Source organism: Pollachius pollachius, assembly GCF_949987615.1.
Source record: "Pollachius pollachius genome assembly, chromosome: 9".
In the NCBI taxonomy this organism is placed as follows: Eukaryota; Metazoa; Chordata; class Actinopteri; order Gadiformes; family Gadidae; genus Pollachius; species Pollachius pollachius.
This window is the reverse complement of record NC_136942.1, coordinates 13943001-13957916: the sequence shown is the minus strand read 5'-3', so window position 1 is coordinate 13957916 and position 14916 is coordinate 13943001. Positions and strand designations below refer to the sequence as shown.

The 14916-nt window shown below is 42.5% G+C and overlaps 1 protein-coding gene across 1 annotated transcript; it reads left to right on the top strand.

Annotated features, from left to right (window-relative positions):
* Positions 1–110: 110 nt before the first annotated feature.
* LOC307080399 (ubiquitin-conjugating enzyme E2 H-like) lies at positions 111–14274 on the top strand. The gene is made up of 7 exons (XM_079743086.1): positions 111–385; positions 3121–3197; positions 3289–3363; positions 3475–3514; positions 3771–3823; positions 10730–10858; positions 13001–14274. The coding sequence occupies exons 1-7, from the start codon at positions 333–335 to the stop codon at positions 13123–13125; spliced, it is 552 nt and encodes a 183-aa protein (XP_079599212.1). The 5' UTR covers positions 111–332; the 3' UTR covers positions 13126–14274.
* The last annotated feature ends 642 nt before the right edge of the window (positions 14275–14916 follow it).

Genomic DNA, 14916 nt, shown 5'->3' with positions numbered 1-14916 from the left:
TACCATGACAATGTTCTGTGTTTACTCTTGTCAGTTATGCCTGCCTCTGCTGGAGCCCCTCCTCTCCCGACGCTCGTGTCGCTTGACGGTGATGTCACTCGCAGAGGCTGCTCAGGACAGGACAGAACTAGATAGGCAAGGGCTCTCAATGTGAAATATCGCCACGAAAACCATCGTTAAAACAAAGTGAGTGATTTGATTACCATGAGAACCCGTTTATGGACAGACTGGTAAGGCTGCTGGAGTATTCCAGGGTAGTTGCATTGTCAAGCTAAAACTGTTCTTTAGAACCATAGGTTAGCCAGTGTACTTTTGAAAAACAGATTACAAAAATGTCGTCTCCGAGTCCAGGCAAGAGGCGAATGGACACCGACGTGGTGAAACTGTATCCTTTTCACAACGTCCACCAGATCGCCCTGATTGGGAATCCAACTTTTGTCTGTATGCTTCACAGCTGCCAGCTCGATGGTGTTGTTTACGTCGTTGGCAATTGTTTGATTTGAAATGCACCGAGTATATGTGTGTAGCTAGCTGGATTATTCGGGGTTTTATGGTTCTGTGGTAAAACTATAAGCGACGGTTATTTCTGGAACAAGCATCGAGTCCGAGTCGTCTCACGCAATACGTTAGCAAGCCAACTATTTACCTGTTTTGAGCTAAGCTACGGATTTGTTTTAAATGCCTTCACAGCCAACGCTGGGTTTTCGTGTATTACTGGTTAATCTAACTTATACCATAATAAACAGACGTTTCACGTTGTGATTTGTCACATATGGAACCGAGGCCATCGGTAAACGCTGACCTCTGTAACTAAGCTGCAATTCGCGTCAAACATTGTTAGCATTAGCCAGCTAGCAGTAAGTTAGCTTGTTAATCCTCCTTAGTTTGGAGTCAACAAACACCGCGAGACATTGAACAATTTCTGTATTATTTGAAATTGCTTAGGTCGGAAAATGGAGGATTGCTTGAATGTCGGAAATTAAATCATTTTTGGAGGATTCGTGTTCTTTATGTTGGCACTGACAAATTCTCAAATAGCGTCAGCGTTAAACTATTTTCCTACAGATCTTTTGTTGTGTATTTAGTTGCACAATCGTTGGCCTGTTTTTGCCGTCGAACCATAAATTCCCATAATTGTTTTTTAATGGATTGTATTTGTAGTTTGTCAAATTACATGACATTCACCAAACCCAAAGGTAGACGTGCTCTTACGTTAATTACATAATTATCATGGAAATACTTCATCCAAATCGTTTGGTCAAATTTAGTCCATATAAGGATATCATTTAATATCCGACTATTTACTTGAAAATTCACACAACAATATCTTAGTAGTTCGTTGTGGGTTTAAAGACGACGAAACATTTTAACACACAAGTTTGTTGCCATTAAAGGCCCTGGCAGCATGAGCTGAATTGTTTTGTTTTTGTCCTGCAGCTCAATCCTGCATTCTGATTGGTCCGCCTGTTACCATCCGGAACATGGTAGAGGGCGGATCTTAGTGACAGCTGATCGAGGAAAAACAAACGCGCTGTACTGTGTGCACATGCAGTGGTTGGGGGTTGGGCAGAAATCCCCTTTTGTTGACCAGGCTACATGTTATGAAAATAATAAATTAATGTTTAATGATACATTTAAGTGAAAGTGTTTTAGAATAAAGACATAATATAAGTGAAGCAGTAAATCAAACGATCGATGAAATAATTTGGCCTACACTTGATCCTCCATAATATATTTAATAGAATGTAGAAGCCAATATTTAAATGTTGCATGATAATCACAGCTGAATGGCTCTATTTATAGATTTATAGATCTACATGTGATATGTTATGATATTTCTCAAGCCTTTATTTTTCCCGTTACACAGTGAAACTGCTCTCAATTTGTTTGTGGTCTAGTTAAACTAACATTTGCAATGGCTTTAAAGTCATGAAATTTAAGTGCTCTTACTCAGTAGGGCTTTAAGAACTTTGGTATAAGAGCTCTGGATCCGTCGTGTATCGTCAATTCAATGTTTAAGTTGGGCTATTTAAGATTTTTGTAACATTCCCACTTTACTTGACATTTTTGCTATTTATAATTAATAATAATCACCTGCTGCTAGATGTCTATTAGCTTGGCTACTGGGCTGCTGTAGAATCCATTGTTAACAATAGGGTTATGGTTATTGTTTCCAACAATCACCAATTAAAGAACACATTCAGTGTAAGAATGCCTAGGTTTAAAGTTAAGGTTACTGGCCGTAACCCATGTATACATTTTAACACCTAAATTGCTTTGTCAAATGACCAAGAATCATCGGTGAAGCATCAGGCGAGGAAGTTCTCTATTTACAAGTTAACCAGAGACTCCGGTGGTGTTTTTCTGTGATCAAGTTATATCCTGACAGTCGGGTGGGGTTGAACTGAGCTGCAATCTTTTATCAACCAGACATTCGGGTGCTGTTGAAATGAGCGGTGATCTAGTTACAACCAGAGAGGTTGGTGGTGTTGAAATGAGCTGTAATCTAGTTACAACCAGAGAGTTGGGTGGTGTTTAACTGAGCTGTGATCTAGTTACAACCAGACAGTTGGGCTGTGTTAGACTGAGCTTGGTGCTAGCTAAAAGCAGAGTCAGCTTTTGTTTATTTAAAGATCCCCATTAGCGGAGAACGCTGTAATCAGCTACCCCTCCTGAAAATTCTTGTAACAACCAGACAGTTGGTTGGTGTTGAACTGAGCTGTGATCTAGCTACAACCAGATAGTTGTGTGGTGTTTGAAGTAGCTTTGTCAGCTAAATATGCCTTCCTGAAAACAACACATAACACAACATACATATAACATAACAGACTTGTTAAACCTGATACAACCAGAGGGTCCATGTTGTTAAACTGAGTAGATCCACTCCTCGTCTCTGAATTATTGATCTGAATGTCATGAGTCTTGCTACTGGAGCCTGTAGGCTAACCCCGTTTAGGTGTCCAGAGTTCCTCAAACGCTATACACTGTAATTCCCTTTGCTGAATTGTTCTATTTCCGGTTGACCCTTGTCGCTCTGTTATTATGCCCTTTCGTTGTAAAAAAAAAAATGGCGTTTGCAGTTTTTGTTGTTTTGTGTAGTTTCCTTTACAAACCCCACAGCATTGAAAGCAAGCATGAGGTCACCATCCTCAGCGGACTGAACGAGTTTGTGGTGAAGTTTCACGGCCCACCAGGAAGTATGTGCCAGACACCTTCACCCCCTTCTTCCATTTTGATAATTTTTTTTCCGGTTAGCTAACACTGAGTCTTGATGTCGTTGTTTTTCAGCACCGTATGAAGAAGGAGTTTGGAAGGTGCGCGTGGACCTGCCGGATAAGTACCCCTTTAAATCCCCGTCAATAGGTAGGTGTTCAAGTGCCATAGAACCTTTTTAACTTTATTACCCAGCATGTTTTGCATCACAGAGCCTTTTAACATGACCTCTGTGATTAACCTGTGTTCATTTATTTACAGGGTTCATGAATAAAATATTTCACCCCAACATCGATGAGGCGTGAGTAGGACTTCTGACTTTCAGACATGTTTGTAGTGTCTTATCCATGATAAGTCCCACTAACAATGGACTATATGCACTTGAGTTGTGATGTAACCATAATTTCGTATACATTTTATTAAGCCATTATCATGACTGTGCTACATAATGCTTTCTGCAAATATGTTAACTGTAGAACTTGCAGAACAATTTTTCGCTATTCGACTTATCACCTTAATTCAACGTTGCTGACGTGTATGGATGTGGTTCTTTCCAGGTCAGGAACTGTGTGTCTAGATGTCATCAACCAGACTTGGACTGCTCTGTACGGTATGTGATGTATTGCATATATTCAGCCTTTATAATTGCGCTGGTCATTAGAGTATTGGGCTTGTACATCATAACGTCACATCGCAATGGCCTTCGCCGTTTTAGGAACATAAGAGTACCGTACCAGAGTGGTAGTTAGAATATAATTCTCTTTTTGTCATTGCATATAGTACAGTGAAATTTAAATGTCATCCATGCAGTTGTTATGTTGGTAGTAATGATTTGTAGCTTGGTTCTGCCAGTCTATCTTGCAAGGTCTTTTCAGTTCCTTTCACAAGAGGGTCTGACCTTTTGGCTTGCACACTACAGTTGATTTGTAGCTATGGCTTGTCAGACAACACCGTCAGCCAATGAGATTACTGTCACCGACGGAGCAAGTTGATAAAGCTCATTCCAAAACAGGTTGAAAAACGTCATACACATGGCTTATGTCTTACACCACTTTGCTGGCATTGATACGGCTGGAAATATGCTCTCTGCTGCAGTGTCCAAACCTTTCCAAACCATGGCCCCCCTTTTACATTGATTTATTTTCATACGCTGAACCACCCAAACTAAAGAGAATGAACTGTGTGTTTTTCAAACTAAAATAAAAAAGACATCTTTAAATGAACTAACCAGCATGCTAACCCAAGCCTATCGTCCATACTTAAACTAGCTAGCATGCTTACTAAGACTTCCCATCTGTACACTAACAAACAATTATCGTAAATGAGACCACACATGTATACATTAACTCACTAACATGGCAACCGACCATGTATACTTGCTTGCAGGTCACCGTCTCTAAGCATCTACATGTGACAACTGTACTGTACTTTTGTACAACATGCATAAATCTGGGAGTTGCATTTGAAAGGTGGAGACAGTTTAGAGTCCTGAAGGATTTAAAGAATTTAGAAAAATACATTGCTGTTCATTATGTGCACTTGGTGTTTCACTTCTTCAGTGTCCTGAACCTGGCAACCCACGATTCTGGGTTGGAAGGGGCATTATTGGAGACAACTCTCCAATATTTGGAATTACATACACAGTGCCCAACTTAAACTGTGTAAACTTTACATATTGTACCTTTTTAAGGACAGTATAAAACATAATTCCTTGATACATTCCTATGTTAAATATGATCTCAAATTTTATTCATGAGTTAATGTAAGCAGCTTTGTTGAGTCCCCTTTTCCAACATTGGTATATTATAATGGAATCAGTTTGAAGTGGGGGTGATTTCATGGAGTGCAGTGTGCAAGAGACTATTTTTAAATAGTTGAGACATCACACACTCCACAAAGAACTGTTTGTTTGTAAAAATTCTCCCAATTTCATCGTTGAAACAGGACACATTTTGTTTGCTGTATTTACATCTATTTATGTATTATGGGGTGGCAGGATAGTCAGTTATTTATTTAAAGGAGACATATTATGGCGTTTTCACAACAAGTAAACATAGTATTTGAGTTCCAGAAAATATTTTTTTGAAGCTGTTTGCTGGAAATAGCTTTTAGGGAAAAAAAATCTCGCCTACCGCTATTCCCCTCTGTTCTAGTCCCTTCAGAATGCGCTGTTTCTGGTGTCTGTAGCTTTAATGCAAATAAGCTGCTGCCCATTGACCAATGAGCTGTCAGACTGAACCACAGCATGGTGGAGAAGGGATTGTTGCTGTTTGCAGACTCCTGGGCCCCGTTTCCCGAAAGCATCGTTAGCCCAAGTGGATCGTGAAGTGCGTCGTACGAGCATCGTTCAGTTTTCACACCGTTTCCCGAAAGCATCATTGGTAACGAACGTCGTGAAAATGCTCGTAGCTAACGAGGACTCCAGGGGTACTTGTAAGATGCTAAGAGCATCGTTAGCCTACTATAGCCTCAGTGGCGTCACCAGCGGACATTCCGTGTATTGGATGCGTTTTAGTAAAACACATCCAATACGACGGAATGCCCAGCTGGCGCAATTTCGCAACCAAAAACAGTGGTTACCGCCGATATATTACCCACAGACTACTGTTCGATTTAAACAGCAAAGATAGAGACATTTTAGAAGTCGACAACATAATTTATTGTAGCAATTTAAAATTCCAAAAATACATGCGCAGCCGAAATGTACCGATTTAAATGCCATGTCACAAGGCATATAATAACATCAAATGATTCCATTGCTCTTGTGTGGGAGGTCGCTTTCGAGCTGCACTTGCTGTCTCCCTCTGATTTTAATTCAACCATCGTGGTTAAAATTTTAACCACGATTAAAATTTAAAATTTAAAATAAAGTTTTTGTTGCAATTGTTTGCATTAAGCACTGTAGGCTCTTCGGTGAGGCTGTGATGGAGTTCACTTTTTAGGCTTGGACCGTGTCTAGACAGTAACGAACATCCCTGACCATAGTTAATCGCATTTGTAGTCTACACTCAGACCTGAACTCATTATTGCATGCGGGTGTCTTCATTCATAAATAAAGTTAAAACATTCGGGAGTATGCAATAGGCTAATGCAAATTATTCTAAAGAGGTCTAGAATAATTTCTGTGCGCAGCCCCGCCTTCTCCAGTGAACCAAGAAAGCCCGCGCCGTGACGAACGGGGGATTTTAACCCCTCGGTTTTACACATGAAACTTGAGATAATAAGGTGAAATCGCCGGGCGTGCCAAGCTGCGACCGAACAGGCTTGGCAGTGTAAAAAGACCTATAGCCTACATCATCCTGCCCAACAATATTGGCAGGATCTAGACCAAGCTCTCCTAATCGGTTCAGCAATAGCCGTGTGTCAATGCCTACCCTCTGCGTTTGAATGATAATGAATGAATGGAACGTTGCATTTTTAATGTCTCCAAATATTCTAGACTAGAGAGTGCGCACCAATCAATGAAACCTTATGCGGAATCAGATAAAGTCGTCGGAGAAATCGGCACATTAAGATAAATGTTGTCACACAAGCTATTCTTGATTTTTGTAATATGGAATTATTTCAGGGGGGAAAATGCCGTGAGAAAATGTATGCACAGTGCATTCAGGATTAGGACTAATACATGTCGGCCTAGGCCTAATCAATTGTGTTTTAATATCTTTAGCATTCATATTATTGCAGTCTATTCTTTTCATAGGCTACTCTGCTGTTGGCCTTGATATTTTAACCCTTTTTAACCCCATTTTCCTGCGACATTCCTGCGTCTCCCCCTCCTACGGAGCTCATTTCAGCACCGTGTCAGTAGACAGTCCTACGAACATCGTGAGTGCAGTGAGCGCGCGTTCATGTTAACGCAGCTTGGCCACTGCATCCGTCCGTCAACGGACGACGGAAGGCGTGTCTGACGAATGGGGGAGTGGTATTTGCCGACGGAGCCACAATCTGATTGGCTGACGGATCCGTTGCAGCCTGAAAAGTTACACCCCTTGCCCGCTGCACCCGTCCGTTGACGGATCTCATTGACTTCGAATGGGGTGATCCCGAAATGCATTGTGGGTCCGTCTGTTCCGTCGGCTCCGTCTCTTACGTTCAGAAGTTGAGAAAATTTTAACTTTTCAGGTTGCAACGGAGCCGTCAGCCAATCAGATCATGGCTCCGTCGGCAAATACCACTCCCCCATCCGTCGGACACGCCTTCCGTCGTCCATTGACGGCGGATGCAGTGGGCAAGCTGCGTTAGGGCTTGTTCACACTACCTCCGTCCGTCGGCGGATCACATTGACTTTGCATGCGGTGCTCGTGAAATGCATTGTGGGTCCGTCCGTCCATTAGGCTCCGTGGCCTCCGTCAAAAAGTTGAGGAATGTTCAACTTTTCAGGCAGCGGCGGATCCGTCAACCAATCAGATCGCGGTTATGCAAATACACTCTACGCGTTTCCTGGATCCATTTTGCAATAACAAGCAGGAAGAAGCAGGAAAAATCTGTCTGTTGTATTTTTCTTAAAGAAATGTGTAAATGTAGAATGATAGGATTGTTTTTTAGCCACCTGTTTGTGTCATCTTTTGTATTTATATCCACACATCGCCATTGTAGCGGGAAGCGATTTGATTGGCTGCAGTATCCGTCTACAGAGACTAGTCACCTATACGTCAGACACGCCCTCGGTCATCCGTCAACGGACGCATGTAGTGTGAACAAGGCGTTAAAATTTTCTCAACTTCTGAACGCAAGAGACAGCCAACCGAACGGACGGACCCACAATGCATTTCGCGATCGCCCCATGCAAAGTCAATGAGATCCGTCAACGGACGGATGCAATGGGCAAGGGGAGGAGTTTCGGGAAACGATCCAAAGAAATTTACGATGGATCGCAAGATCCATCATGAGAATGATCGTATCGTTATCGGGAAATGGGGCCCAGGAGCTCTATAGCTATATACCGTATTTTCCGCACTATAAGGCGCACTTAAAAGCCGGTAATTTTCTCAAAAAACGACAGTGCGCCTTATATATGGATCAATTGGTTAATTGGTTGATCCATACTGGTTGTAAACGGCGCTCTGTCAAAATGTTTCAGTATGAAAAACCAATAAAAACAATTTAATAATAATAATAAAATGTTTCACTACGACTACGATAAAGCCACACCGCTTGCAGCATTACGGCTATCGTAGTCAGTGCACACAGCATTTTACTGCGCTTACTCACGGAAGGTCACACTATACGATCACAGAGCCAGGAAATCGGGCGGAAGACTGGCCACACTACAAGATTCGAGGGTGTGACGCTCTACTTTGTATCATTCACGTTTGCAAGATATTTAAAAAATCTAAGGTTTGGAACTGCGTAATTGTGTTTTACTTTTTTGTCATAAAGGTTCCAGTTTTATATCTGCTAAATGCAGCAACTCGTCCTCGCAGTTGCGTTGCGGGTGACGAGCTATACAATTAGCACAGCTCCATCTAGTGGATTCATAACGCATCCCCAGTCAAACGTTTGACTGCAGTATCTTCTATGCTATGCGCCTTATAATCCGGTGCGCCCTATTTATGAAAAAAGTTCTAAAATAGGTCATTTATTGAAGGTGCGCCTTATAATCCGGTGCGTGTTATAGTGCGGGAAATACGGTAATATAATATAATATAATAATAATAATAATAATAATAATAATAATAATAATAATAATAATAATAATATTATATATGGGTATTTATATAATATTTTATCTAATATCAAGGACAAAAGCTATGTGTGCCACGGATGATATTATGAATCATAAAGACAGCGTCTGACGTCTCTGGCACTTTCACAACAAGTAAAAACTCGTAGTGGGGGATATCTCGGCCATGGTTGAGAAGAGTTGAGGGAAAGGAACTTTGGCCTTGACTCGCGACATGAAGTCCATGAACAGCGACATGGAGGAGAAAGGGATTGTACTCCGGGAGCTGAGCTGCCGGGGTGTCGGTGGCAGTCCGGCAGCTCCGGCGGTGTACTCCGGGAGCTGAACTGCCGCCGAAGCTTTCCAGCCGCTCCGGCGGGGGGTAGCTCGGCGGCTCCCGGCAGCTCAGCTCCGGGAATACAATCCCTTACTCCTCCTCCGGCGGTAGCCCGGCAGAGAAAGGGAGTGTACTCCCGGAGCTGAGCTGCCGCCGAGTTCGCCCCGCCGGAGCTGCTCGTCTGCTGGTCCACAAAATCGTAGCTATGGTCTGATTGGAGGGGAGTGGGGAAGTGGGAGGTAATATTCTACTGTGCCCCCTTCCTACGTAGGAGGGGGCGGCGAAACCGACTCACTCGTTTGGTAACTGTAGGCGGGCCACTTTCAGAAATGCATATCTCACTCAAGAAATCATATACAGACTTTTTCAAAGTGTGTATGCTTGTGGGAGCACCGGACACCCAAAACAACACCTCAAATCCCAGGAAAAATGTTGTCTTCATAATATGTCTCCTTTAATGATCTGCTGTATGATCTGATCTGCTGTAAGGGTAATAGTCAGAAATGGAATGCAACATCAAATACTATTTACGAAGAGCTACATTCCATGTCTTATTTATATCCTTACTAGTTAACATAAATGTATATCAATTCCATCAGTTCTTCTGCTCAGTGGGATTTTTTTTCTGCCCTCTATTTAATTTATTTTGAGAGTGTCTGAGTATGATTCATTTGCCCAGAGAAAATAAAGTTAAATATTATAATGCACTCTGAAATGCAAATGAACCCAGATGGAGGGTTCATGTCCAAACTCCCTTTCATCTACAGAGGAGCAAACCGTGTAATATAACACCCTACTTGGGTTTTGATATAAACCAGTGAGATAGACCTCTAGTGTTGGATCTAGAAACTGCACATTATTTCTTTGAAGTCCCATACTGTTCAAAGATGAAATAGAAATGCATTCTGGCTTCTGTGATGGGATTTTTTTTTTCTAATGAAACAGGATTTGAGGGTGTGACTAAACATGAGGAACGTGGATTGGTCCTGTAATGATAGATTTATGCCCTGCGACAATGATGTAATCAATATCATTATTGGTTTAATTTGTTGACCTTATTGCCCACACTTTGTGATTTATTCAAGGTAAAAAAAAGTCAATATATTTCCATTCCCTTAATTCTTTAGTCCGACCCGTCCTATTGATGGACTAGCTCTATCCCTTGAGTGTGCATTCTGAATTTGAAGCCAGCCACTGTTCCATTGTGGTCTTCCCATTATGCTATTCGGGCCCGGAATTGTTAAGGTCATCCTCCAGGGGGCTCTCTTGTACAACAAAAGTGTCCAAGCCTAGTAGTGTTTAACTGGCTGTTTGTGGGTGTGCAACCACTTACCAAAAAAAAACAATCTGCAGACCCCAGGTGCTGTTTCCTATATTTACTCTGCACTTGGTTTTTCAGAAACCAGGACTTGCAACACATTTTGTAGCTACTCCGCTATTGATTGTATGCTTCTATTTGTTGTCAGCCTCACAGTGTTGGCACACAATGTAATGTTATTGTTCTGCTGTTCCAACAGACCTCACCAACATCTTTGAGTCGTTTCTGCCCCAGCTGCTGGCCTATCCCAACCCCATTGACCCTCTTAACGGAGACGCAGCCGCCATGTACCTGCACCGGCCCGAGGACTACAAACACAAGATCAAAGGTCAGTTCTTCGTCAGACATACACATATTTAAAACCACAACAGGGCTATGTGGCGGTTCAGACCATAAATGTACACAAACCACAGCACAAGACTGAAAAGTGCAAGATCTGGTCCTCTCTATTAAAAATAGCCCTCCATATATCAATGTAGGGCTGTTCGATATGGCTATATATTTAGTATATTCTCCACGTGAACCTCCTAAGATGGCGCAATTTGATTGGTTCGCTATCTCGGGATATTTGGCAAAATCCCATGATTGAGATGTCAAACTCGGGATATTGTTTTTATTGCAAAATGTCCCGCTTTGCTTGCTAACAAAAACAAAGAAATGCCCTCAGGCTCCGTGAATAGTGGGGAGTAGCCTACTACTCCCCACTATTATATATTATATATAATAGTGTGTGTGTGTGTGTGTGTATATATATATATATATATATATATATATATATATATATATATATATATATATATATATATATATATATATATATATATATATATATATATATATATATATATATATATATATGATATACTAGTTAAATATATCGGAGGGAAAAATGGACGTGCACTGGAGCTCCGTCTGAGCAGCAGATTATTTTGATGTCCGTGTCCCGAGTGAGGGTTCTGCTCAGTATAAATGTGTGGCACGTTTCAAACATTGCTCTTTATTACACTCATACACAACGACGGTACTCAAAAAACATTTCGAAGTTGTCGTGGGTCGTTAGGTGAACGACTGAAAGTAGGGTTCCGATTTTACCGGGTGCAAACAGTTATACTCTCGTCTGGCTGTCCAAAACAAAGCGCTACTCCATCTCCCTGCTCCACCAATAGCAATTACTTGAGGCGAGTCTCCGCACAGGAGATCGATGCATTGCTTACCACGACGAGGACTGCGGGTCTTTGCGTGCGCGTTGACAGCAGAAGGAGCGTGTCCAGGTCTCTGACCAGCGGCGTAGATCTTTGCATACGGGTTAACTCAGAAGTGTAATTTGCAAGGGTCATCTTCTGATTCTAGCCATCCATTGCTAAAGAATGTTTGTTTGCTAGTTCTGTTTGCGATCCTGGTTTCTATGGTGAAGGGAGGGAGGAACTGCATACAGCTGCTGTCCTTGTACATTTGCATATAAAGAGAGAGATATTGGAAGGTATCTCATTTATCAATGCAAAACTCAGTGACTCGCGGTAGAAAACTAACACCAGCTAGCTTATGCTTCAAGACCCTTCTTGGTATCCCATTACTTTATACACTGCAACAGTGTATATGTGTAATTAAACTGCATTACAGATTAAATACATTCATATATCTGAGTTTGTACATCCTCTAAGTCTGAAACTTTGTGTTCATTCAGCTGCATCATTGCTGTAATGTGTACTGTAATTCACGTGTCGCTAAGTCATGCCCCCCGTCGTTATCATGGTGAACTCGGAAAAACAAACCAGACTAGATAACGAAAACATGTGGATAAATGTCAGCTGACAGTATATCAAAGCAGGTTTTCAGGTATCAATCGAAAGGGACTGCATTACGCTACAGAGGGGTAAATTCAACACTCTAAGATACATACAGAAAGTGACCAGCTTAAATGTAGTTGGTATTCTGGGATGCAACACAGTCAGATCCACATTACACACTTTTTCTTTCCCAAGTCCCGTTGTGGCTTGGGAAAAGGGATGAGATGTACCCCATTCTGCAGCCCCTCGAGAGACCGACTGTCCGTGTTACATGTACCCCCAAGCACATCGTTTGACCATGTTTATTTATTTTTTACGCAAACAACTTAAATCCATTAAATTGTTATATTATACCTCCTGCCTGTGGTTTTAAGTGGAGGGTCAATAGAATCCACCCGTTACGTCGACTTGAAGGAATATAAAGAAATCCATGCACATAGACAGAAATTACTTGTGATTCCAATGGATTTGATCCAACATAATTGACTGATGCTTACATACACACCTAAATAAACCTTTGTACCATAATTGTAAGTAAATTATAGATTTGTTTTGTACATCACTTTACGGTTTTAGAGATGAGCTATTTCAGTTCTAGGTTAGATGTAGGATTGGCGTTGTTATGGTCAGTGTAGGACCGGGGTCAGGTCATGGAGATAACCACCGTGTCTGTTCTCCCCCAGAGTACATCCAGAAGTACGCCACAGAGGAGGCGCTGAAGGAGCAGGAGGAGCGAGCCGGGGACTCCTCGTCCGAGAGCTCCATGTCAGACTTCTCCGAAGACGAGGCGCAGGACATGGAGTTGTAGTGGAGAGGAGGAGCCCTTTCTCCTCCTTCTCCCCCCTCCTTCAGACTGTTTTTCCTAAAGACTAACTCTCTCGAGCTGGGACACCTCTCCCCTCCGGATGAGACAATATTTTTTACAATAAAAAAAAAAGAAGAAATTATGGATTTTTATCTCAAACAAGGAGCTGCAGTGTGAAAAACAGCAAGTGGTTATAAAAGCCCACCCCCAGCATTCTGTCCTACCTGCACACACTCAAAACACTGAATGTGCTCCTGTGCACACGCGCCCTCCAGGATACTACAAGCCACAGTAAGGACCGACCCATCCACTGTACACGCTCCTTGCTACGACCCCCCTTGCTAAAACTAGCCCCCAGCTGAGGCTTTCTCCTTGCTTAGGCTACCCCCATGCTATGGCTATAGCCCCTTTGCTAGAGCTAGCCCCTTGCTTAGCCAAGCCACTTGCTAAGGCTAGCCCCTTGCTACGTCTAGCCCCCTGTTAAGGATAGCCTTAACTAAGGCTAGCCCCGTCCGAACAACCACCAGTGTCACCAACCTTCAGTGGGACCACGATAGGTCAGGGAGTTTAGGATGGGAGGAAAACGACCGCCATTTTGAAGCAGACTACATGGCCGCAAGATAGAGAGGCTGACATCTCTGAAAATCCCTCAATGTCTGTTGTTTGAGTTGCCACCCGCTGCTTTGCGTTTAACGTCGGCTCTCCCTCAGAGAGCATGACAATCCACCGGGACTTGCCGTTATCAACGTTAAAAAGTTAAGCTTACAGTTTGTTTAGATCTTGTGCTCTCATGCCCCTCTCGGAGTACGCCGACCACGACGTTCTCTGTAAATCTGGGTTCAGCCCTCTACTAGTAGGGACCATCACCAGACAGCCTATCCCCCTCAAATGTATTTATTTTACCCCAATGGAAAGATTTACCGGCACTTGAACATTTGTGGTGTGTGTGTGTGTGTGTGTGTGTGTGTGTGTGTGTGTGTGTGTGTGTGTGTGTGTGTGTGTGTGTGAAAAGGGGGAGGGGCTCTCTGTTAGGAAACCATTTGTCATTTAACAAGCATTTCTTTAATATATGTTGGCCTGGCGGGACAGTACGGTGGTATAGGACCATACGGAGCCAGCCTTGTACAGAAGGGATGGGTGGGGTTGGTGACGTTAAGGGTTGGGTTTCATTGTTATGGGTGGGGTTGTGATGATTTGGTGTTTGTGCTGTTGCGAGTATGTGGGGCAGGAATGTCCATTGGTCAAACTCTTTGATTCATCCCTATGCCTGTAGCTTGTTTCTATCATAGGTTTTTTGACTTGCATAGGGGTAAGTTGTTTTCAACCTGGGTGAGTTCTCATGATGTATAGTTTAATACTAAGGTCCTAACACAGTAGTGGATAAAAGAAACAAGCATCATGTTTAGATATGACTTTTGGAGCCGGAGGGTCCCATTGTGGCAGCCCTGTGAGTGTTGTTTACCTGTTGCTCTAAGCTCTGCACTTCCCCAATGAGCCATCCCCCCTGCTTCACAAAGTTAGTTCACCTGTCATTTAGAGGAGCTCTTGGTTGCTTGATCACCATCCAGTGTTTGTTTTAGACTAATGGTGAGCATTGATTTGGGCTAACATCTGGAGTAACCAGGCTAACGTCTGGTTAGCATCTGGAGTAACCCTGTTGGCATCTGGTGTAACGCTGTTGACATCTGGATCAACCAGGCTAATGCTTCTGGGTAACATCTGGAGTAACCAGGCTAATATCTGGAGGAACCAGGCTAACATCTGGAGTAACCAGGTTTAAATCTGGGGTAACCA